Source organism: Theobroma cacao, chromosome 2 (assembly GCF_000208745.1).
Source record: "Theobroma cacao cultivar B97-61/B2 chromosome 2, Criollo_cocoa_genome_V2, whole genome shotgun sequence".
NCBI classification, from domain to species: domain Eukaryota; kingdom Viridiplantae; phylum Streptophyta; class Magnoliopsida; order Malvales; family Malvaceae; genus Theobroma; species Theobroma cacao.
The window spans coordinates 40,119,702-40,144,945 of NC_030851.1; the positions used below are offsets into that span (position 1 = coordinate 40,119,702).

Genomic DNA, 25,244 nt, shown 5'->3' on the forward strand with positions numbered 1-25,244 from the left:
CATGGTCGACAGGTGCAGCATCTGTAGCGATGTCTAGGTGATGGACTATGGACTAAATCAATATGAGATTAAGTAGAATCTTTGTTTTTAATAATGGCATTCAGACATAAGGCTAAGATGAAAGAGACAAGAAGAACAGGTGGGGGAGATAGGGGGAGATAGGGATTAAGTCATTAAGGTGACGTTAATGCAAATGGCCTGTTTGTACTGCTATTATTAGTTGGGAAGGAAGGGACATGTATCCGGTAAATTCTTGGTTGGGGGATTTGGTTGCTGGGTCAACTTCAGGTGGTTAACTGAAACCCAGGTTAAACCCAATCCTCAAGTTAAAAAACGGAACAGGGAAAAAGAGGAAGGAAGAAAAAGAAATTTGAAAATAGGACTGATCCTGATAGAGACGGAGGGCTAGGTTAATTACTAGTGTGTTGACAGGGCCTGTTGTGTCAAGCTCTCAATTTCTGCCTTGAAAAGAAAGGTGTCTAGACCTGCACAACCCCAAGCTTACACACATCACATTATGAGACTTTCTTGTCAATATAGAGAGGGACAGCCTAGAACCCTCTTGCGCATCGGAGAAGGAAAGAGAGAGAGAAAAGAGAGGGAGCTTACACACGTGCGAGTGAGGTTGGATTTGTTGAAAAGAAGAGGAGATGGAAACAATAACAAATTTAATAGTAGGAACTAGTTAAATTAAGGGGGTCAGGGTCAGTCAGGGTGGTTAACTACTTCAAGCACTCTTTTTTAGTCCCTTTCTTCGTAGGAGTCAAGTAAACAAAAAGGGGGAACCCAGCCGTGTAGGTTTCCCTTACACACCCTAGCTGTTTTTGCTGTTTCAAGTTTAATCTTTCCCAGCCACAGCATAACTTCACTTTTTCCCAGTCGTTCACTGTTTGTCAAACTTGCTTCTCATTTTAGTTTCTGTTTCCCCACCCTTTTTTTTTCTCATAGTATTATTTTAATTATCTGCGCATGAAGATGACTTTGTAACAGTTGTATAACAGTATTTGTCAGGGAGGAAATGAAGGCATGGTTAACAAGTGTGTTATATATGCACCAGACGACATGAATAGACTCAGCTGTCACTCTTCCACTCCTTCTTCTTCCTCTTCTTCTCCTGGTTCCTCAATGGGGATGGTTTACCCAGACATGGGTTCTCTTTCTCTTGGTCCCAACTATGGTATCGTAGGCTCAAGTGTTTCTTCCTCACAGGATAGCTATGCCTGCAAGGGCTCAGAGATGGAAAATGAAAGAGCTTCTTCTTGGGGTTTTCATTTCATGGGGAACTGCAAAGCAAGGAGCTTTGAGGAAAACCACAGCTCTGATGTTGTGGAGGGTAAGGACTCTGATTGTAGTGATGGGTTCGGAGATAATAATAGGTCCATAAATCTGAATGCCAACTTAAATGAAGAGAACTCCAATGAGAATGGGGTAAGTGGCAAGGAAACAGACAGCGGGCAGTCAAAGCTTTGTGCTAGGGGCCACTGGAGGCCTGCAGAAGATACTAAGCTCAAGGAACTTGTAGCTCTTTATGGCCCTCAGAACTGGAACCTTATAGCCGAGAAGTTGGAAGGAAGATCAGGTAAGATAGTGGCCAAAAAGTGTGGCAAAAGCAGTATTATTTTATTATTCATTTCAGTATAACTTTTCCCAACTTTCCATTTTGTTGTTCCATCTCTTTTCGTGGCATCTTATGTAGTATTAGAATCACGGCGCTAAGCTAAGGTTCGCTCCTTGTATGATTCTTGTCTCTTTGGGTTTTGAAGGTAAGAGCTGCCGGCTAAGATGGTTTAACCAGTTGGACCCTAGGATCAATAGAAGAGCTTTCACTGAAGAAGAAGAAGAGAGGCTAATGCAAGCTCATAGACTTTACGGTAACAAGTGGGCAATGATAGCGAGGCTGTTCCCTGGAAGAACTGATAATGCAGTGAAGAACCATTGGCATGTCATCATGGCTAGGAAGTATAGAGAACAATCAAGTGCTTATAGGAGGCGGAAGCTGAGTCAATCTGTTTATAGAAGGATGGAAGAAACTCCAACCTTTGTCTGCAGAGATGCAGCCACGAAAGCAGAACCTCCCCCATACTGTCTCAATATCCCCAATAGAAGACTTGGCATTATCTCCCAATATCAGTTTGGAACCTTCAACGGTGCTGATGGTGGGGTTGATGTTGGTGTCTCAAATGTTTCACCCCACATGACCAGTGGGAGAGAAGCAATCTCAAGCAGCGAGGTCCCTCACAGTGGGTTATGTGCACAACAGGCACCTTTTGATTTCTTCCCTGGTAGCTATCTTCCTACTTTGCTTCCAAGCTTCTTTTATGTTTATGCAGTTTTTTTTTTTGTTTGTGTTTGGGTTTCTGTGCTGCTTCTCATTGGTTTCCTTTTTGGAAACCTACCTCGAATTTCTTCCTACTCTTTTGTGATTCGCTCTCCTTACAGCTGAACAATTTTGATGATTTTTGTGTTCATTTATTCTTTTGCTGTATAGACATTGACTGATGTAACCATTTTCCTTTACCTTTTTGCTGCTTTAAATCCGATCCAATCCACTCCTACCATGTTCATTTATGTTTTCACTGTCACATTTTTTGCCTTGTTAATTTAGTTTGTTGCTACTTCTTCGTGACTAACGCATTAGATAAACACAGGTGTTAATAGCAATGACATGGTGGGCATGTTCAGCCAGACCAGATCTTGGGGTGCCAGGCCAATTGATGAACCCCAGATCTGTGGTTTCTATCCCCACCACCAGCAGCAGCAGCAGCAGCCTTCTTCATACATGATGGCAATGCAACAGTCAGACTTCCTCAGCTCCCAAAGCCTCACAGATTGCACAGCATCAACACCCCAAGTTTCAGCCAGTGAACCTTCATCATCAGTGGCAGGGAGCAGAGCAGCAGCCAGCAGCCACAGCCACAGCCACAGCCACTATGAGATCGTTCAACCACCATTCATTGACTTTCTTGGGGTAGGAGCCACATGAAGTTTAGCTAAAACCCCCCCACACCCCCGCCTAAAAAATAAAGGGCCTGGAAAAGTTTTCCACCTTAATGTGGAAGTGCTCCAAGATAACTGAGAGGCCATTAGAGGTAAAGAGAGGATTTGTTTTTTCAGATCGGTGACAGTAGATTCATCTCTGCATTAGTCTGTCCCAAGTCATATCCCCCAGCATCTTTTTCCTGTTATCACCCACCCTTTCTCTCCCGAGACCTTGTCCAAAAGTTTAAACAAAATAAATTTTATATTATTCTCCCAAATAACCATGCCGCCTTTTCCTGTTATTTCCCCCTTTTTGTTTCTTTTAAAAAATATGAATAATAATCAGCATGGCATATGAACCAGAGCCATTGGCCTAGTACCTGAAATGGACATCCCCCCATCCTGATTTTATATAATATTGGTAAATATCTATGTGAACAAAACTTCAAAAGGCAATAAGTTAAAAGATTTCTGGGTGGAATTATGGAAGTGAAAAGCAATGAGGATAAGACACAGAAATCAGAGAGATTGAAAACCCCCCAGATGAGGACACATTAATCAAACAAAAGGAATTCATCCAACCAACAAGTCATTTTTGTTTGCTCATTCACTGCTTCACATATGGTTTCCTCAATTCATGGGTAAAATCATAAAAATATTGAGAGAAATAGTAATTAGACGGAGCATCATATGGGGGGCATGAACATGATGATGGTGAAAGGAAAACATTAAAGACAAAACAAGAAACTGAAACTTTGAACTAAAGACATCCTTTTCTCATGGGCCTGCAAAATTCAGGCACAAATTATGCAAACAGAAACAACCTCTCTCCATTTGCACTCATGATGGAAAAACTGTTGAACAGCATTTCCTCCCATCATCAGCAGAATCTTTCTCAGGATTCATGCCATTCACATGGGAATGTATACCATAAGCTGCTTGTTTTTCTACTGCCTAAAAAGTTCCCAAACATTATGTATTGTATTTTTACATTAATATTTGATTTAATAATAAATATACGTATCTTTTGCATCAAAATTATAGAAAAATGATTCTTCTCAATGAGTTAATCATTTTATTATTGGCCCACTTGTATAACTTATACTAAAGCTCATCCTAAAGTAATATTCGAGTATTTAGTTCAATAATTAATATATGATCTTCATACTTAAAAAAGTTGAATTCTCCAATTCCCAAATAAAAATAATGTAGAAGCTCACCCCTAGAGTATTTTTCAGTGCCTGTTAGCCCAATGAATTTTCAAAAGAAGAAACACAGAAAGGAAACTGTTGGCTCTAACAGCATGGATCCAGCTGTGTTTCTGCTTGGCCCAATATCCATTTCATTTTTTTTCCTTCTTTTGTTATTCCTTGGTAAAATATTGGGCCTTTATTTGGACTACAAGAATTATATTTTAACTATAATGGCTTTTTCATGGCACTTTTTTTTTTCTTTCTATTTGGAAAAAAGAAATTTGAACTCTACTTTTTAAGTAAAGAGTCATGTACCAATAAGAGGCGGAACCTCCCTAAGAAACGGGCCATTTCAAAATTTTTTTTTTATATTATATAAAAATTTTAAGCTTTTTTATAAATTCTCTTAATGGCTCCCGTAAAATAATTTTTTATTCAATAATTAATACAAACAAAAAAAAAATTTCATATGCTTGACTCAATTTTAAAGTTTTTTTTTTAATTTTTTAATTTATATTATTTATTTATTTTTTCATTTTTATTCTATTTACTAATATATTCTAAATCTTTATTGATTTTCTTCCACAAATTTCTACGAATCATCAACCATATTCTTTTTCTTTCTTTCTTATTATGTCATATGTGGGTTTTATTTTCTACTTGTCATAATTTTTTTCGTATTATGTGAATTTTATTTTTTATGATTTTAATATTTAAAAATTAATAAATTATTATGTAATTTTTAAATATAAATTATAGTGTTGCACTATTACTTTAAATTTTATCAATGTATCATTTTTTATTCAGAATAACCAATGAGTTCTGACATGTATGTTGTAAACTTTAGGTAACAAAAATATACATACAAATTGATAGAATTAAATGATTTTATTTCTTTTAATACAAATTGGCAAAATTAGAGCAATTAAAGGTATGTTAAGTAGACATTGGGAGGTCAATATAAGTCATATATACAGCGAAGCTAACATAATTGTAGATTTTATGTCTAATTTTGGGTTTGACTGAAACTCTGATAGTATTTTGTATGACTAGCTACCAATAAACGCTTTCTCTTAACTTCTAAATGATATGATGGAAGTTTGTATTCCACGTTTGATTAATCAATAAATTTCTTTTTAAATAAAATATATATATATTTGTCGATTTATGGATTGGTTTAGGGGGAGGGAGTCTCCTCGACAACCGAGCCGATTGGCCGATGAGGTTAATCGACACCACCATCGATTGCAACAGCAACCGTCGGTTGAAATAACCAATGGTTGCGGTCGATTGGCTGGTTGCAACCGACCGTTGGCCTCTCCTACTCATGATGGAGAAATAAGCAATCTTGAAAGGTTTATAAGTTCGGACGTTGAACTTCTTGTTAAGTCAACCTTTTAAAAGAATAATAACAGTTACCATCTCCAATAAGAACATCGTAAAACTACTAGAAAATTTCCGGAAAAATAAAGGAAAGTCACACATTAAGAAAATTAAAAATTACATGAATTTTCATAGAAAGCAAGTCTCCATAAACTTCACAAACTCGTTAAAATCGATTCTTCCATCTTCATCTTCATCAGCAACCCTTATCATCCTTCTACACTCCTCCAACAGCAGCAAGCTTTCCTTCACGCCTAAGCAACGTAGCACTCTCTGCAGCTCTGTTGCATCAATGAACCCGTCTTTGTTCTCATCGAAAACGTCGAAAGCTTCCTTAAACTCCTCCAAGCAAGGCGCTTCCTGATCGAACGTCTCAGCAAGCTCATCTGCTCCCAAATCATCCCCCTCGTAACTCATTCCTAGCCTGTCCATCACCACCTTTATCTCTCCTACGCTTAGCTTTTCACAGAACCTGTCACCCCGAATGGGACTGATTTCCATGTTCAAACCTCGGGGTGTTTTCCAAATTTTCAGCTTGGAAAAGAAGGGTGGAAGCAGCCAGGTTTGGAAGTGGAGAAGGAGCTTTGACAGAACGTTATGAATTTTCATGTCGCAATGCTGGAATCGGACTGAAAGTGAAAAAAAAAAAAAAAGAACTTTGGTTAGCATCTCATCCATCAAGGATCAACAATCAGGTTCATGTTGGTGAATGCTATATATGCACTAAAAATTGTTTCCAGGATCTTCACAACAAAGTACTAATCAGTAATACCAGGCAGCTTCCAAGTAGTTCTCTCAACAAAACGAAAAATATTGGATTCCTTGATTGACCATGCACGCTTTTCAGTCATTAATTACACCGCACCTTCTCCAATGGAAATTTCCAACTTTCTTGCATGCTACAGGAAATTTCTTGCAAAGGGCAGGTGGAAAGAAAAGACAGATATTGTATCAGGAAAGCTTAGGAACTGTGGTTTCTTTTATGGAAGTTTCCATGTCAACTTCCCGGAAGGGTTAAAGGTTCAAAGCTCTAATTTCTGATAAATTTCGAGATAAATGAGATGAGATTGATGGGACGTGAGATTTATTTTATTCAAATTTTAATTCGAAAAATCTTTATTTATAAAAAAACCCAACCCTACATGCTACTCACTATTGTAATAATTACTTAATTAATCACATGATGAGGGTAAAGGAACAAAAAAACAGATATTGTTAAACTCTATTTATATTAAATTACAATTAACTCGGGAATCATCATATATATTAAGACTTTAAAATATAAAAATGTACCTAATTTTTTAATCTACGATTTGATAACGGAAGGAAGCGGATTAACTAAATTCGATGTTCTCCTTCTTGATCTATAATTTTTTAATGAGTTAGATTTTTAATATTTTTTATAAAAGACTAGACTAATTGATCATATATATATATATATATATATATATATATATATATATATAGTGTATTCCCGGTTCCTCTCGTCATAAGATTGGGTTTTCTATATTATGCATTGTATTCTTAATTTCACTCGTCATAGGATTAAGAGGTTTTTATATATATAATGTATTCCTAATCCCATCTATCATAGGATTTAAAGTTTCTTATAAAAGTTCATATATGATATTGGAGCATAATCGACTTTAGATCATAGTATAAGCTATAATATTATCTCTTTGTTAAGAACAAATTGTTAACTTAATTTGACTTTGATAAAAAATAAACCAAATAATGTAAGTCCACAATTTAATTATTTAAAAATCTTTATCAAACATGAATCAGATAAAAGAAAAAAAGAGGTTTTGATTTTTCATTGGTCGGTAGTTAATTTTCATTTATAAGGTTTCTGAGAAGTTCAGCAACATTATTAACATGATTTAGGCCCAAAGGTCAAGTGTAGCTAACAAAGATTTAGCAATAAATAAATAGATTGAAAGTAGCCAACAACCTTATCTAACTCTTAAGTAACTTTCAGGGTATTTTCCCTTTCATTTAATATTAAACCTAGTAAATGACACAAGTTCTTTCAGTTGTGTCCTTTAGGTCTTGGTCTTGCCCTTCTTTTGGGGTGTAAAGTAAATTGTCTGTTCAATTTCCACCCCAAAAAGAAACCTGGTTTCTTTCTATGCTTGACTCGTCGACCTCTTTCTTAATTATCCTTTGATTTTTTACAATACATTTGTACTATGTTTGGTATTGGTAGGAAGCAAGGGAAGAAAACAAGGTGAGGAAGGAAAAAATGGAAACGGAGATGAAGAAAAATTGTTTTCTTTCTATCCCGGACTCTAAAATTTTTTCGAAAATCGAAATTTACTTTTTAAAATGAATTTCTTTTAAGTTGAGTTTAGGATTTTATTTAAAAAATTCAATTAAATAATTAATTACACTTATATAAAAAAAATTGACGACGATTCTATTTCATATCCAATGATCAAGTTTTCGAACACGTATGTTGCGAGAATTGTGTTAATATTTATATCAATATATAAAGTCACCAAATAAGTTCATATCACAAATTTAAGACACTTACAATATTATAATATACCCTAAATCAACATAGAAATTGCTATACTTAACAACTAATTAAGTGAAGTCAGACCCCTCTCATGTTAAAGAGTTTGTGAAGCAATTTGCAATAAACAAAGGAATAAGAGTAGTTTGACATAGACTCGGTACCAATGGAATTAAAGAATGAAAAAAAAAAAAAAAAGAGGTCAATATCTCCAAAGCATGGTGGGATTAAGTGTTTTCCCCACCGACTTTCCCTTAATCTTTTTAAAGGAAAATTATTACTAAATAAACAAAAATGCTACTCAATTAGTGTTATCAAACAATAATTAAATAATTTGATGAAAGTTTAATGATGGTACCTAATTATAATTATCTTTGCTTATAGGGTTTCCTCCTATGATATAAACTATTGCTAGGGTTCCAATCATGCAAGTTTACTACACTTAATGTCATAGTCATTAAATGCTTTTAAAATTTGTCACGTAATAAGTAACAACTGTCTAGATCTATACATTCTATTTGACTCGAGATGAGTTTAGATATAAATTTTGAAATTCGAATTTGGTTTATTTATAAATAATATATTTTTAGTTGCTTTTTTAATATATTGATATGAAATAATACTAATAAAATAATAACTAAAATGACGGGCCGGGTCGGGTTCGGGTTTGACATTTAGAAGGGAAGACTTGATGGACCTGACCTAATTAACCCACAAACTCCTCTACCTATGCATGTATATATTTACATATGCTAAAGCAGGAGTAATATAAAATTATCATCCCACTAGATAGAAACCAAAATAAATAAATAAATAAATGCATAAAGCTATATATATATATCCTTATGGCGGATTGATATTCATCTTGGATGTTGGTTGTGCTCTCAGTTGCCTCTCCCCTAGCTGACCCGGCCATGTCCTGTATAGAAAGAACAGGAAATCTGTTAGAAACAACGTAGGATGGCCTCACGTGGAGTAGGTCCCTTGACAGCTTTATGTGGTTTTCTCTTGATGGTAATGAAATATCTGATATGTTTCAGCTTTTGGCTGATAGATTTGGAAGCAAACAACGGATTTCCATCTGATTTTTTTCAGATACCATACTTCGTCCATATATTCGATCACAAGCTAAAACCCTAAACAAGAGAAAAGGTCACCATCCATCACTTTGATGCTAATGAGCATTGGATAATCATGGTTGGTTAGTGGGGTTATTTCTCATACAAAAAATGTAGTAACAGTTAAAAAAAGGAAGAAAACAAAAGCATGGGGGTTGGAGAAAAGGGAAAGGAGAAGGGAAGAAATTTATTCTTATCTTTTCTGCTTTATGGAAACTGGTTGGCTGGATTCTTTGGGGTTTGAAAGGGAAAGGTGCTTGTCCTTTACATAACATAAATAATTCGTGGTTATCTGCTCAACCTGATGAGGGCCTACATGACCTTTTTCTGTCATTTGAATCTGCCACTTTCCAATCCGATTAGGAATATCAGTATATGAACCTTTTTAAGAAGGGAATTTCACGTTATGCTGATGTTATCGAGGTGATTTTACCTTATAACCAAGGAGAAAAACTGTTTTACAGTCTTGAACTGTTCTGCCGAACGGGCCTGATGCTCGCAGCTAGGCACCCATTATATATATATATATATATCTTTTAGCAACAAGAGCAGTAGAGGGCCTTCTAGAAGGACAAGTAAGATATTTATTGCAGCAGCAAAAAGATAGATGAGTACATGGTCGGAAAACTGAATATTGCTGGTAAAGTACAACTGTACAAGAGTGAAAAGTGATGAAAATTAGTTACAGATTATGATTAATTTACAACTTCATTTCAGGACATCTCTGAAAGTTGCACCATCCAAGTATCTCTCAGAGCTTTCAAGCTATATATATCATAGTCCCTCATGAAATTTTCTACATGGGAACCTGCCTGACCATTTGTGGTAAAGCTACATTGTCATAGCAGATACAAAAGGTAGCTAAATGAGCTAGTCAGGGATAGCTTAGGTAGAAGTAGATAACTTGAATGTTAACCCTTCTTTTTTTTTTGTTATAATTAACTTGTCATACTCTTCCACTACATTGGATTGCTTCACCGAGGTTGGCTAGCAAGATAACCTTATATATGGTTGAAGGTGGAAAAAAATCTGTCAACTGCAAAGTGGTTGCATGATGTGCGCTCACTGGATCCATTGCTGACATAGCATATAGAGTATGCTACTGGCATCATCTCTCTTTCATGTATTCTCATGGAACTTGAGTGACCGAGACAAGGCTGCAGGGTTGGCTCGCAACACTGAGAATGTTTCTAGTCTGTAATTTTTTTCATCCCTGCTTTTTGATTGAAAGCCATCAAATAGACCTCCTGGATTGATAGAATTGGTCTTCTTGCCTTTAATCACAATTGTTGCCAGCATAGAGCTTTTTGCAGTCTCACCAGGATCATCTATCCTCAAAGTTTTTGAAATCAAAGCTCTTCCTTCCGACTTATCACCCTCTCCTGAGGGCTTTTCTTTCTCCAAGTTGGCTGGACTGAGAAAGTTCTCATCCCTGGAATGTTTCCCCAGAGTTGGAGAAGTTGGGCTAGAGCTTGGAGCGCATTGGTTAACAGAAGAAGGTGATGGGGAGGCAACTGGAACATCCCAAGGGCTTGGTACACTACAACCGCTATATGTCAGTGGTGCCCGATGGACGGATACTGGAAAACTTGGAGGGCAGAGAGCCGGTGGTGGTGGAAGCATTGCAGGGATTGAGTCCCATGAATAAGGCCAAGAAGGCCTTGAGAAACAGGGTGCTGTAGAAGTAAACCAGTGACGATTCTTAACCTCTGCTTGATTTAAACTAGCGTTGCCTTCCTTCTCTAAGGAATAAGAAGCAGTAATCAAAGATTCACCCGAGTGATTATCCTCAACAAGATACCTTTGCTCAGTTTTGCGAAACCCATTCTGAACATTAATCTGTGTTTTTCCTGAAAGATTGAATACTGAAGCTACAGGTACAGAAGAATCTGAGCCAAATGTGAGGACATGGCCATTATTGTTTTCACAAGAGGGGTTTCGGTGCATTCCATTTGCAGCACTTGCTTTAGCTGCTCGGATAGCTTCGGAAATCATGATCTGATGGTAATGCAGAGCAGAAGAGCTCTTGGTTTTGCGGCGGCCCGCACCAACAGGCACGTTCCTCATGGTTCCTCCAGCAGTCCAGTACCTCTGACAGTTTTTGCAGAAATGACGGGGTTGGTTCACATTGTAATTGTTATAATAGCAAAACTTGGTTTCCTTGCTATTACATCGGGGACATGGAAGTATCTTATCAGGCTTCTTCAAAGTCTTTTCCTGCGAGGAAGTTGTCTCACTTGTTCCTTCGTTCTTAGAGCTTTTAAGCGATGAAGTGTTTCTTTCAGCTAAAGGACTCCTATCATTGCCCGACAATGCAGTAGGATCTTTTAAATCATCTCTGATCTGATCTGATGTGCTGTCTTTCTGTTTATCCTTGGGGAGTTCTTTCTCTGTAGATTCCTAAAATTCAGAATTTTAATGAGAAATTATTGAAATAAATGAGATAACCCGCTTGTCTACTGTCATGAAGTAAAGAGCATAGAGGCTAGGAGTAAATTGGAAACTCAAATTCAAGCATAAATCTCTATTGTACTAGCTTGGCAGCTTCCTTCAAATTAACAAGAACGATGAAATCAGGAAGAAAAGGGATAAAAAAAAATTGAAAAACCCCCAGAAAAAAGACCAGTGGTTCAGCCTGGCTGTTTAAGGGTTAACTTGCGATCTGCAGGTGCTCCAGGTTTACCCTCAACAAAAGGAAAACCCAAGAAGGAGAAACCCTGATCTGTTTCTGAGAGACTCTGGCAGGGAGGCTTTCGACTCAGTTATTCCTCCGACAAGAGAATCCATCAGAAAGCTTTAAAAAGTCATAGATAGCAAATCATTGAAACTGAGCCCTTGAGTTAAGAGATATCTCCAGCTCAAAACAGAGCAAGCTCATTCAAGGCGGTCGGAAAAGATAAAAGAAGGAAGAATAATAATAGTATAACTAGATTTCAGCTAGGCAACGTACTTGAAGTTCAATAAACATAAATTGTGTTTGCTCAGTTGTGTCCAAGCAATCAACCTTAACCTAAAATGATTGTTTGAAACTGAAAGAAAGTATTCATAACATTTCTCACAGAGTACTCAAAACAATCAGGTCAAGCAAATAGAGAAACGAAGCACGATCCTAATTCCAGTAGCTGCACTTAGTTTGAATGTTTGATCAAACCCAAAACCAATGGTTCTTTGACTCGAAATTGAAAAGCCAAAAAAGATGCAGAAGGGTGAGAGAGTTTGATTCAACCCATCAACAGTTTTGACTTTTCTAGAAAATGTGTTGTTCTTGGAATTCCCAAAAGCCTAAGCCATTAAGAATTGCAAGAAAACCAAAAAACCACAACAGAGTCGACGACTTTCTCAAGACTTGAAAGTTCAAAAATTTCCAGGTTGTGAAAAACAGTTTGTAGTTTGTACTTTAAGAACTCAAACTGAGTCAGCATGTATACCTGGTCCTCCCTGATAACCTGAGCCTGAACCCCATCATTAGAATTCACTCTACCTAAAGGACTGGATGAAGAAACAAGATTTCCATCGCCGCGGTTCTCCTAGTAGCTCCTCTAAAGGGTATCTCCTGATCAGCCAAAGCCTCGTCCTGGTTCAATGTTGACAATGGAATCGTCTTGCCAAACAGCTTTATAGCAGAAAAGTCGTTGAGTTTAGACATATTCTAAACACGGCAGCTTGTCTACTTTAACCAATGATTCTCTCCCTAGCTTGTTTGCCTCAGTGACAGTCTCTCAGGATTCTGTTGCTGGTTTTAATCGAGGGGAGAAGGAGGCCATGGGTGTTGGGGTGGGTTTAAACAAAGATGGCGAATGCCACATAGGCAAGAGGCAAACCATCGAGAGCCACAAATTTTCTGGTCTTCAAGATCTTTCATGCTGTTATATTCCTCCACATTGCTAAAAAGATAGTGCTTTGTCTGCCCCCCCCCACCCTCTTTTTTCGCCATGTCGGATGCCCTCACCTTCCTCCTTTTCTTCTTCCGAGTACTTGACCATCTCTTCTCAAATACTCGCTTTCTTTTTCCTTTCTTCCATCAAATCATTGCCTTGACTTGATGAACTTATCTTAGCTTAAAATCTTCTTGACTAACCCAACAAACTAAAAGCTTCCCTCCTTTCTTTCTTGATTTCACTTATAAATGTGGAAATTTACACATCATCCATCTATACAAAACAATGGAATGGATCGATTCTAACTTCATTATATTCTCGAAATTTGTCACCTGGTGAACCAGAAAACGTGACATGTCTTGAAATTTTTTCTTAATATTTACAATTTCCCAAAGCAAAATTTTTCATCCATTTAAACTTTGGTTAATGTTTAATCGACATAAAGTATTAAAAAGATATTAGAAGATGAAATTGCTAAAAGAGTGTTATGTAAATATATTTCAATTTGTCTTTAACTTTTAATTGGTACTGACTTTAACAAACTTTGGTCGTATTTGCTAATTAGTTATTACTATTTAACAAAATTGGAAAAACAAATAAATAAATTGTAAAACTAACAACTAATTAGTAAATAAATGGAGCTTTAAATACATGCAAAGTTCTTTAATAGTTCTAACTCTATAATTCATTGTTTAACATAGTATTTAAATAAGCATAATGAGACGACTCATAAATTACTTTTTTCATTTTTTTTAAGTCTCTCTCTGACTTTCACCAAGATTAAAACAAAAACTGTTATTTTGATATATTTTATATAATATTTTTTAAATATAAAAAATAAATTTATCATGTAAAAAATAAGAGTATTAGATGTTTAAAAAAGAAAAAAATGACGTCATTTTGTGATATTTAAAAAAAAAAGTGACCTATTTTAATTATTTTCCTTTCTTTTTCATTCCAAAATCAAAGAATTTGTCCCTTATCGAACATAAAACTATTTTTAAACAGTAAATTTTGGTAATAAATAATTCTATTAGTTGCAAATACAACTTGTTTTTGGGCGAGTTGCCGATTTTTTGCTTTTGTTTTCCAAAAAGAAAAAAACTACCACTATGTATTAGACAACCTGTCAACGCCAACATGCAGCAAAACCACGTGGCAAGTGACCCACCTGGCTGGTCATGTACAGCTCAGCATCTATTCTCACGTAGGTCCCACCTGCGAAAAGTGAAAACCACGAGAAAATTTTCCTTTTAACAACACGTCATCCCCGCCGTTGATCGATTTGAGCGAATAGCATCTCGCCACGTGGTGACGACCGGCAACCGGCATCTCCCGTTTTTTCCCCCACCCCGGGGGTGGGTGAAATTGCAAAAAGATTCTGCTTTTTCTAGTGGCTGTTCTTCGTTGGCAATCAGGGGCAGATATATAAATTCTCAATTATCGCCACGTGTCCGGTTCAGGTTAGAGATAAAGACACTAGACCGCTTGTGTTTTTTGTTTTATTCTTTTTATTCTTAATATTAATAGAAGGAGACGATACCTTTCGATTCAATAATTAATATACGATTTTTTTATTCAAAAAATATAGTTTGAATTCACGTTTTTTAAATAAAAATTAAAAAAAGAAACAATACATTAATTACATAATTTTTTGACATAATATTTAAAAAAATTATTAAATTATTTAAAAAAAATTTAAATAAGTTTTTATATTTTTATTATATTTAATCAAATTTTTGTAATTTTATTTTGGATCAAATAAGCCTTTATAACTAATAATTAATTTTAATTAAAATATCCATTATCATTATATATCACATGGTGTTGATATGAGATTAATATAATATGTTAACATATCATAATGGATGATAACATAATATCATGATATGATCATATAACATTTTTCACATTCCATGTTAGTATCACATCAATGTCATATGGATATAAAATGATAAATGAATATTTTGATTAATGATAATTAGTCAACCATTTGTTACAAGGGCTTATTAGATTTAAAATAAAAGTATAAGGGTTTAATTGAATATAATAAAAGAATAACAATTTATATAAATTTTCTTGAATAGTTCATGGGCATTTTTCAGCATTATTCCTAATTTTTTCTACAAATATCCATCTTAAACAATACCTATAAATACCGATTAATATTTTCTATAAATATCCATCTTAGATTGTGATTGATTAGAGCTTACTTCAATATCATAAAAGTTATTATACAAATTAGGATAAGTTTTGACTTTTGAATTTGTGGAGATTTTACATCAATTTTTTTTAAATTAATATCATAATGTTTACTAATTACAATACAAAATATCCATTGATATCTCTAGTTAAAAAGCGTAGGAGGAAAACTTCTAATCGGTGGGGAAAAAGGCAAGTGGGGGAAAAACCCTTTTCAATCAGTCATCAGCCATCATGTTGAGGGATAGAACAGAAGAAGAGATAATGCTTGTGTTATGGTATAACAATACAAGAAAGATCTATCTAATGGGGTGTGTACGAAATACTCTGAATAAAATACTAAGGAAACCCATTTGCTTAGAATGGGAGAAATTTTCATTCTTGGCCGACCAAAAATTGTTATGGATGTCTGACTGTAAAAATCTTAGGTGATGAGATGGGCTAAAGCTTCATGGCCATTGAATTCCTATATGTACCCTAGCCACATTAATCTTCACCAAAAAAATAAAGCAAGTTGTAGGAAGTCTTGCTTCCCCCACTACTACTCGTGGGGCTTTGGCTTTCCACTTGATTTTTAATCTTTCTTATTATCTATACACTACGTAATACCTCAAAATTAAGACGTAGACATTGAAAATTAGTATAACTGAATAACACGAAAATGAATTATCACTAAATGAAATTCGAATCTTTCATCATTTAAGTTGACGCGAACGACTTTATCAATTAAGTCATCGTATCATTTGGACAATCAATTTCGTTTTAATTTCATTAGATTTTAATTTTATAATATTGATAAGAGAAACATGCCTATAAAAAGACACTAATGGGTGACTTAAGAAGCTGTTTTTTCTTTCTCTAACTTTCTACATGCTAGTCTAAAGTCAACGTTTCTTTTTTTTTCATAAGTATTGTGTTGAAATAAATGAAACCTTAAACTAGAATGTTAGGTTAACAACTTGGATTCTTTATCAAAAAATCATAGAGAAAGACATTACTAGTGGAGTGGAGAAAGTGGGGTGAGTTGTTGATCACTTTGCTGTCACTTTTTCTTCCTCATCCCATCCCCATCAATCCTTCTTCTCCTCTGTTTTCTTATTGGTATCTTGTGCTAATGCTTCTAACTAGCTAGTTGCTCCATAGATCCTATATTCATATCTATATGAAAGAAGAAATCATGTAAAGAAAGGGTATTCTTATTTATAAAAATGGTATTTCAAGCTTGAACTATAGTATGAGAAAAATTAAAAATACGTTTTTGTTTTTCGATTTGTTTTATCGGAACGGTGGTTTGGAATTTTTGATCTTTATACGAACCTGATAACAAATGGAAATGGACAAATGGTAAGTGCCCCCATTAAGTAAATTGTACATCAGATTGATGCCAAAGCAATTAGGAAATCAACATTGATATATATTTTTATGCTCATTCCATATATTGGAAGATGCCTTAGAAGTTTCTTATCCTTCATGATAATATTGTGTTCTCACTTGAGGGGCCCGATTGCTTGTAGCTGTAGTGAATTGACAATGAAGGAATCCAAACATATGCAAAATGTACATATATACGCTTAAGGGGCCAAATCATTTATTTTTCCAATAAATGTTGAGTGTATAATCAAATAGATGCTTTTGGTTTCCCCTTGCTTAATATAGAAGAAGCTATAGGGAACTAAGCATAGCAACGCTGTATCTGCTATTTTGGGAAAGATTTTCTTTTTTGTGGTGAAATGAGTGGTTACCATTTGTGGATACAAAGGTTTGGGGCTTCACTAGCTGATTGATAACCTGAAGAAGAATCATAGGGAGCAGACAAGAAGTTTTTATCCTATTCCTATACTAGCTACCTTTTGTTTGTTTATATGTAATTGAATACCTTAAATCTGATATCCATGTCTTGATACTAGGTTGCTAGTGCACCAAAATCAAAAGGTTATGGTCAGCAGAAGATACCCTGGAGATGGAAAGATCATGTCATCCCACTTTGATATTTATGATCTCTTTGTGGTCGTGAGAGCAACATGGTTTTCAACTAGATTTTCGAAAGAAAATTTTTTGAGGTTTGAAGTATCAGAAAGAATTCTACTTCCTTCCATGATTTGCTGAAATGAAAGCTGAGTAAAATTCCTGTTCATTGTTTCCATGTAACTATTGTAGAATATGAACTTTACTGGCATGAGTTTGCTTCAACCCATGGATTAGATGATGATCAAGGTGAAGATATTGAAGCCATGTCACTGAGAATGACGATAAGATTTGTCCTTGACCATGTTAAAACTATTCCCGGACAATGCACTTTAGGATCTAAAGGCAGCTATGTCTCAAAGTTCTTATCTTCCGTTGGCATACCACGCTAGCTGGTTGAACCAAACCAGAATAAATAAAAGTAATCCATTGCATGAGTACCTTCTGGTGTATATGTCATTAAAGGATAATGAAATTCAGAAGTCTCCCCTTTCAGGAGAAGATATGCCTACTACTTTGGTTTTTGTTTTTTCCTGTAGAGCCTAGTCCCTTGGCAGGGTTGAGGATGTTGATCTGTAAAGCAGCAAATCTTACCTTAAATTCCTGGTTTTGACAACTTTTTGAATTGCCACTGTTACTGAGTCACCTGATTCAACATAGACATCAGTCTTTGAATATTTGCCCGAGTGTCTTAAAATTTTGAAATAGCTGACAATGAGAGCGTGGTAGATGACTGCATCCAACTTAATGATAACAGGTTTTTCTTCGCTTTACTACAAAATGAGTTTCCCTTGTCTAAGTGTCGGGAAGATAAGGCCTGGTAAGCAAGAGAATACTTGAACAAAAACCTTCTGTAGCAACCAATTCCTTTTCTAATTTTAGTCTCTCCCTCCCTCACTTTCTTCCGTTTCCCTCCTTTCAGCAGGAAATTACAAGACCAACCCTTGCATCCTTCCACGGTTGATAAGTTCATAAAAATTTTAAAAAGAAGCCCTGTTGTCTAGAACAGCTTGGGCTCGTTTATGATGAGCCTTCGGGAGTTGCTTCCAGGCTAGTTTTGCTCATGGGAAGTCCAAGAATCTCCTACCCCACACCTTGCTTTGGGAAAACCCAAGGGCCTTCATTTGGATTTCATTGGAAAACACGTGTAGGTAAAACGTGGGCTATTATTTGTAGAATAGAACTGTTGAAAATCCAACGCAGGATGCTCTTATTATTCTATTACTTTGACGAGCGCGTGTTTCCCCATGTTCCTTCCAGTTTCCAAGAAGATGAAGGAAAGAAAAACAAATACAAACGACAACTATTCCAAACCCAAGTAGTTGCAAGGTTTTCAAATTTTAGATTCTCTTTTCCCCTTCCATCTTGGCACTTTCTGTGATAACTGGCTTTTTCTGCACAAGCCATGAAGCTACGGTATCAATAGGAAAAACCCTGATGTTGATAATCTGTTTTTCCCTGCTAGTTTGAGTCAGTGAATCTCTGCACAGTCACTGACCTTATCCAATTGAGTTACCTTGTTTACCATAGGAACTATGCTGCCTCTTTCCCATGGATCAGCAAAGAACCATTCTGTTGTCGTTCGGGCACCATCACGATCCCACTAATATTACCTAAGTAGTAATAATATTCTCAGAAGGGATGATTATCAAAGAGGGGGGCAATTGCCTCAAGGGAAACAAGAGTGGGATGAAATCTGACCTACACTTTGGAGCTGTTCGTGCACTGACCATCACTTTAGTCAATCAAGCAAGTTTTTTCTTTGGACTTAATGCTTTTGTTATCATTAGAAATGCAACCTGTCAGTAATTCAAGTCCAGCAATTAAAACAGAAACCAAGTTTTCCATATGATAAATTCACCATGAAAACCATCTTTTCTCACCGGTGTAGCTTGGTGAAGCATTTTCTGCTTCCAATCCCCTGTGGTTTCCCCTTTCCATATTGCTTGGCAATGCTTCGCACTGGGTTAAGTCATGTCAACCAAGTGGACGGCTTGGTGTTGGATGTACCATTTCATGAGAAATGATGTGCTTGAATTATTTGAAGGAATATTTCTGCATGATTTTACTTTGTCTCGATCAATCATGCTGTGGGGTCTTGGACAAAGATGTTGTGCCATACTTAGATTTCTAGAAATTGGGCTTCATTTAATGAGGCAATTTCGACATTTACTGTCCTGGTGAAGAAAGCAATCATGTCTACCACTTATAAGCCATGTCCTGCATTATAAACCAGATAGGTGGAGAACTTTGTGAACTCTTAGCTGCAAGATGAACCTAGAATTTGCTCCATTAATGTATTTACAAGCCCTTATTCGTTTTAGAGAATAAAAAAGAACAATAAATGCAATAAGTTTGTAGTTCTACATATCAGTTTCTTCAGCTCTTTAACCAGCAAGGCTTCTTACTTCCTCAACCTTCGTAAATGTGGTAGCTTGTGGGATATCTGGTCTTCATTGTGATTGTGACATGTAATCTTGACGAGAATATCAAGAATTTGAGTAAGCGGGATTATGATATCTCATCCAATATGAGATCTGAAAGTGATAGTAATAAATCCGGTCCAAGCATTAGTGGCTTACCAATTTTTAAAGATAACGTAATTTAGATTTGAAAATTTGCTGATTGAAAAATTACAATAAGATAAGCATCAACAGGTCTCGAAATAGTTGTGGAGATGGAAATAGCTACATGAATTACTACTGAACTCAACCAAAACAAGAAGTCCAGCTCCAAGGCTACAAACAGTGATTTAGTGGAAGGTCTTAATCAAGTAAATATGTATGACTGTGTGTGCTTGTCTCTGTAGCTTCTTTTTCCTTTTTTTTTTTGTTTCACTCCTTTACTTGACTGATGCAATTTACTGATTGATATGTTGGGAACAACATTCAACTGTCATTTGAACATGTGATGTTTCATGCTTGTTATTCTCTCGTCATAAAAGACTATAATCAATCACCCCAGATGATATGGGGAGAAGATAAATTTGATCTGTGACATATTGCTAACATCATTTTCAGGTTTGTAATACTGTGCTTGACATAATATTTCAGCTGAAAAATTTTCCATTATTCTTTAGTTGGATGGCGACTAGTTCCTTTTGTTTCTCTTTTCTAGATTCCAGAGGCCACATTCTTCTCATCTTCTTCCGTGCTTTAGGATTTATGAGATCTCTTCTGATGGGTCCCTTGAAAGAATAATAATTGATGAGAGCACCTTTGTTTGTGTGACTTTTGATTCACTGGACCTTCTGCTACTGACCTAAAAATACCAGGGGGCCGGTTGGCATCATCCCAGAATCTCCTTTACTTGCTATGGAATATATTAAAGCAAGAAAGGAGGTTCAAGTACAGCAGCTGGATAAAGAGAAAGGTACTTCAATAACTCTTCTTTCTTTCCTTGTTTTTCAAACATTCGGGCCACATATCATAAAAACCTGTCTGATAAATTTTTATTCCTTTCTTTTGAATATGAACTATGAGCTTGCCACTGAGGAATTATAGTTCCAGAGGGAAGAAGCTGATGCTTGCTTAGGAAGAACCCTTCTTTGGTGTGAAGATGGACCCCACCACTTGTTGGTCCACCATGTTGATTTCATTGTTAAATTTCTTTTGTTGAGCAGAAGGATGACGGTAACAATCTGATCAGTGGACGTTCCACTCTATGCTTACTGATTTGTATCCAACTAACTGCATATTAAAATTGTAGTGAGTCAACTGCTTGGGATCTTTTCATTGGTAAAGTCGTGTATTCAAGCAAATCCTGGAGAAAACGTTGGACATATCCTCTTACTTCTTTAATTAATTGAAGCAGCCTTATTGCTTTTCTAGTTGCCTGATTAAAATAACACTTGGCATCTAATCTTCCTTAACCTTTGAATCCTGGAAAATGGTTTATCAATTTAGCAGACCAACTGAATGTATGGCACTCAGATGGCAATACTTTGGAGGTTCAATCATTGGGTTTTGATTCCCAGTAATTTTAACTCATGACCGCAGCCCAAGAAATCTGAAAGATTAATCTGATTCAATTGACTTTTATGATTTGTTGTTGGCCATTGTGGCTTCCCTTTATCTTTGCATGGAATTTCTTTCCTTCAGGTCTGCTTGGATATGGATCAAAGATTTAAAGCTAACATTCTCTTTGGGAATATGTTTCTTTATAGGACTTTTAGCAGAATGAGTCCTGTTGATTGCTTTCATACTAAGAGAAAGTGTGCGTCAATAAACTAGGTGGAGCTTTTTGTCATTTCATTGTGTTTGCATTTGCAGAGATAAGAAAAGGGGAGGGTTTGATTTCATTGTCTATCATGTGACATGTGCCATGGGATGCTAGCTCTATTCCTTTGTACAACCACTCCAGGATACCCTGATTCAAGTTTAGCCATTGTGTTAATGATTATGGAAAGCTTGTCTAAAATTTCAGGTTTATTTTTTAGCTTACCTCAACCTGAGGGTAAACTTCAGGTCTGCTGAAGTTGCAACTTGTGCAGTCACTTGGAATAAGCCTTTTCCCACTTTTTGTTTGAGCTTATAACATCATCGGGAAAGCAAGCAAAAACCTGATGCAAAAATTTTTGGACAGGTTTCAAAGCCATGGGGGGGGGGGGGGGGGGTGTAATCAAGCTGATTATGTTGATCCTTCTTTGCTCGGATCTGTCAACGCCCTGCCAACCTTTTTGATTCCGATTGGATCTTGGCTTTGATGATCAAGGGCTTCAAGGGATCTTGAAGTCTCTTCTCTGTTTTTGGATCATTTTTGTTTTGTGGTCTTAGGGTATTGCTGTAGGTGTTTGAGGTTGATTTTTAGGAATTATGGCTTTGTTGTATAGCCTCCTTGTTTCCTGCTGTTGTTGTTGATTTTAGGCAGGATCGAGTTTATTTTGTGAGGTTACTGATTGATGAGGGCATACTGTTGGTTTATGTAAGCAGTGGTGAATCTTTTTGTTCAGGCTTTCTTGCCAAGCCGGGTTTCATTTCATACCAATGAGAGTCTCTGGCAGCACCAGTTCGAGACTATCAATGGTATACCGGTTAATGGCTAATAACTCCACTTTTCAGAAAAAAAAAAAAAACACACACAGAACACAGAAAACTGCTGTGTCCCAAAAGATTATGTCAAGAAGTTATCATGTCTGTGTGCCTGGCCTACACCTGATCTGATAATGTTGAATTTTACTTCAGATGCCACTTGGATGGTATTGATAGATCTCTTGATGAGGTAAAAACTCAAGTTGCAAATAGAGTCAAGCTGTCTGCCTTAATGACAGTCTGTATAAAAAGACCAGGGACCTAAGATTCTCCTGTAATGGGATAACCTTACAGAATAGTGTCTCCTTTTGGTTCAATTTCCAGGGAAAGAATTTATAGTATGGGGTTGTTTTCACACCCTAGTTGTGTTTCTGTTATCTGCAAGATGGCCTGATATGATTCACTTTTTCTGGAGTACTTTCTTTATAAGCAAAAAAGGGTCAGCTGGGTCCAAAAATCTAATATTAGATTCTTTGATTCCTTCATCTATACAAAGAACAAAAAGAATCTGCCAGTCACACCACACCCTCCTCAAAAAAGAAAATTTAAAAATAAAGGAAAGAAAAGAAAAATTAAAAGAAAGAGCCATTTGGTTTTCCCTTTCAGTCACCAAAAGGAAATAAGTATCCATTCTAGCCTCCCCTGTCAATTTAGTTTTTCTCACTCTCTCATAGTGTTAGGAAAGTTGCATCCATTATTTATCATGGTGGGGCTACCTAACTCAGCAAGGGAATCAGAGAGAGAGAGAGAGAGAGATGTGTTGTGTGTGAACTGTGAAGGGAGAGGGGGAATGGGAAAACAGCAAGATAAAAACAAACCATGCACTTTTCCTCTTTTCTCTCCTTTTGAGACTCAAAATTGAACTGTGTTGCTTTCTCTGTTTTTGCTGCATCAGAGATTCTCTCCAACCCCCTCTTTCAAGTCAAAGAAGAAAGGAGAAATTTAAAAAAAAAAAAGAAAAAAAGAAAAGAAAAAGTTAGTATGAAATGGGAGAAGAGAGAAAGGAGGAGCCACAGCTCATGGCATATATTCCCTCCCCGATACAACCCCACCTATGTTTCCAGATATGGAGTGAGATCATAGGACAGCCCAACAACTCCCAAATTATAAAGAGAACTACAGCTGCCTCATAGCTCAAAAAAAAAAAAGAAAAAAGAGGGGATCAAAACCCACATGAGTTTCACTTCTCTGCCTGTCTCTCTTACACAACACAGAAAAACATGGGTCTGCAAAATTTGCAAAATCAAAACATGAGTTTGGTTCTGTCAACTGATGCAAAGCCTAGGCTGAAGTGGACTCCTGAACTTCATCAAAGATTTGTTGAAGCTGTCAATCAACTTGGAGGGGCAGACAGTTAAGTAATACATTTAGATAGAACATAATCATGATCATTTTCATCTTAATCATATTGTTACTAGTATATGTTTAACATTTTCTCATGTTTCTTTGTGTTTTATTTGTTGACAGAAGCAACACCCAAGAGTCTGATGAGGGTCATGGGAATTGCTGGACTCACTTTGTATCATCTTAAAAGCCATTTACAGGCAATTACTCTTCACTATGTAATTGTATCAACTTTCTCTACTCTAACCAAATAGAAAAAAAAAAAACAAGCTTTAACTGTATTTTACTCTAGCAGAAGTACAGGCTGGGGAAAAGCCAACAAACAGAAATCTGCCTTAGCAATAAACAAGATGGTGAGATTAAGAAGTCATTGCTTGTTGCATTTAAATTCTTATGTTGGGTTTTAACCACAATATAATCTTTTTCTCTCTTTCCTTTTCATTCTCGTGATACAGATTACAGAGAGATACAGAGCAGTAATGGGGATTTCCATAGTGATATAAGTGATGAAACTCACAAGCAGATGAATGAGTAATAGTTACACATGGATCCTATATCTTTTTTCTTTTATTTAATATTTGGGTGAAAATGCTAATAAAACAGATTGTATTGACTGTCTAATTATTGTGAAGCTTGCAGATTGCTCAGGCTCTCCAAATGCAGATGGAGGTACAGAGAAAACTTCATGAACAGATTGAGGTATGGCCTATTAAAAGGATCCTAATTTTAAAGCTTTTTTTGTGTTGGTGCATCAATGCATATCAATCAGGCTATTTCTCCATTTTCAGGTCCAGAGACATTTACAGCTAAGAATTGAAGCTCAAGGAAAGTACTTACAATCAGTATTAAAAAAAGCACAAGAAACACTGGCTGGGTATAGCTCCTCTTCTGTTGGTGTGGAACTTGCTAAGGCTGAGCTCTCTCAACTAGTCTCAATGGTTAACACCGGCTGCACAAGTTCTTCATTCTCAGAATTGACAGAAGGAGGAGGTTCAAGCTTAAAAATAGAAAGAAAGCCAATGAGAGGTACTATATGTTCCATGGAGAGCTCATTGACATCTTCTGAGAGCTCTGGCCGAAAGGATGAGGAGCCACCAAAAAATGAGAACATTAGCACTCCGAAGTCTAATGCTTCTGTTGAACTTTCCTTAATGGACATTCACCCAGAAAAGAAGCCGTTGATAGGTGGTTCAAGCAATCAAGCTAAAGGAAAGAAAAGAAGTGGGAGTAACATTTCTGATGGTACATGTGTTGAGCAACCACTAGCTAAAAGATTAGAACTTCCTGAGGAGGAAACTGGTCATTGGTTAAGAAAGTCTGGATTGTTGGGATCATTTGATCTCAACAGCCAATGCCAGAGTGACATTGAATTGGGTCCAAAAGCAATAGACTTGAACTGCAGGGAATAGATCAGCTAAATGGGCATGGTTGGGAACCTTTATCCTTGGTGGCTGTCAGTAATCTAGTCTAAGCTGCAAACTTGATTGTTTAGAACCAATCTTTTGTTCATAAACTATGTATATTGTTATATGTATCGAACTCCAAGAACTTTTGAAAGAAATATTGATATCAAAAGAAGGTATAATGTATATTTTGCAGATACAACTCTTCCTTTATCCTCTCTCTCTCTCTACTTA

At 36.2% G+C, this 25,244-nt stretch overlaps 4 protein-coding genes and 1 long non-coding RNA gene across 5 annotated transcripts; 3 read left to right on the top strand and 2 right to left on the bottom strand.

Annotated features, from left to right (window-relative positions):
* On the top strand, nucleotides 734–3,355 carry LOC18610382. The gene is made up of 3 exons (XM_018114726.1): nucleotides 734–1,579; nucleotides 1,764–2,282; nucleotides 2,649–3,355. The coding sequence occupies exons 1-3, from the start codon at nucleotides 1,027–1,029 to the stop codon at nucleotides 2,981–2,983; spliced, it is 1,407 nt and encodes a 468-aa protein (XP_017970215.1). The 5' UTR covers nucleotides 734–1,026; the 3' UTR covers nucleotides 2,984–3,355.
* Nucleotides 5,601–6,354, bottom strand: LOC18610383 (probable calcium-binding protein CML30). The gene is made up of 2 exons (XM_007046004.2): nucleotides 6,328–6,354; nucleotides 5,601–6,184 (listed from the first exon to the last, which is right to left on the bottom strand). Exon 2 carries the CDS (start codon nucleotides 6,162–6,164, stop codon nucleotides 5,685–5,687), a length of 480 nt encoding a protein of 159 aa, XP_007046066.2. The 5' UTR covers nucleotides 6,165–6,184; nucleotides 6,328–6,354; the 3' UTR covers nucleotides 5,601–5,684.
* Nucleotides 9,757–13,199, bottom strand: LOC18610384 (cyclic dof factor 3). Its single transcript, XM_018115018.1, has 3 exons — nucleotides 12,679–13,199; nucleotides 12,139–12,198; nucleotides 9,757–11,588 (listed from the first exon to the last, which is right to left on the bottom strand). Exons 1-3 carry the CDS (start codon nucleotides 12,832–12,834, stop codon nucleotides 10,308–10,310), a joined length of 1,497 nt encoding a protein of 498 aa, XP_017970507.1. The 5' UTR covers nucleotides 12,835–13,199; the 3' UTR covers nucleotides 9,757–10,307.
* LOC108660986 lies at nucleotides 19,942–21,062 on the top strand. The gene is made up of 2 exons (XR_001926820.1): nucleotides 19,942–20,253; nucleotides 20,351–21,062. It is a non-coding gene; the product is annotated as an uncharacterized LOC108660986 (long non-coding RNA).
* Nucleotides 22,860–25,209, top strand: LOC18610385 (myb family transcription factor PHL8). The gene is made up of 6 exons (XM_018116427.1): nucleotides 22,860–23,616; nucleotides 23,731–23,807; nucleotides 23,903–23,960; nucleotides 24,063–24,138; nucleotides 24,240–24,306; nucleotides 24,396–25,209. Exons 1-6 carry the CDS (start codon nucleotides 23,484–23,486, stop codon nucleotides 25,014–25,016), a joined length of 1,032 nt encoding a protein of 343 aa, XP_017971916.1. The 5' UTR covers nucleotides 22,860–23,483; the 3' UTR covers nucleotides 25,017–25,209.

Bases quoted from the DNA above. Each gene is read 5' to 3' on its own strand.
- LOC18610383 (XM_007046004.2), bottom strand. From the start codon at position 6,164: ATGAAAATTCATAACGTTCTGTCAAAGCTCCTTCTCCACTTCCAAACC.
- LOC18610384 (XM_018115018.1), bottom strand. From the start codon at position 12,834: ATGTCTAAACTCAACGACTTTTCTGCTATAAAGCTGTTTGGCAAGACG. The intron at 12,199-12,678 runs GTCCTTTAGGTA...CAATCATTTTAG, and splicing joins AAATCTTGTTTCTTCATCCA to GTTAAGGTTGATTGCTTGGA. The intron at 11,589-12,138 runs GTACGTTGCCTA...TCTGAATTTTAG, and splicing joins TTATGTTTATTGAACTTCAA to GAATCTACAGAGAAAGAACT.
- LOC18610385 (XM_018116427.1), top strand. From the start codon at position 23,484: ATGGGTCTGCAAAATTTGCAAAATCAAAACATGAGTTTGGTTCTGTCA. The intron at 23,808-23,902 runs GCAATTACTCTT...TTACTCTAGCAG, and splicing joins ATCTTAAAAGCCATTTACAG to AAGTACAGGCTGGGGAAAAG. The intron at 24,307-24,395 runs GTATGGCCTATT...CTCCATTTTCAG, and splicing joins AACTTCATGAACAGATTGAG to GTCCAGAGACATTTACAGCT.
- LOC18610382 (XM_018114726.1), top strand. From the start codon at position 1,027: ATGGTTAACAAGTGTGTTATATATGCACCAGACGACATGAATAGACTC. The intron at 1,580-1,763 runs GTAAGATAGTGG...TGGGTTTTGAAG, and splicing joins GAAGTTGGAAGGAAGATCAG to GTAAGAGCTGCCGGCTAAGA. The intron at 2,283-2,648 runs GTAGCTATCTTC...AGATAAACACAG, and splicing joins ACCTTTTGATTTCTTCCCTG to GTGTTAATAGCAATGACATG.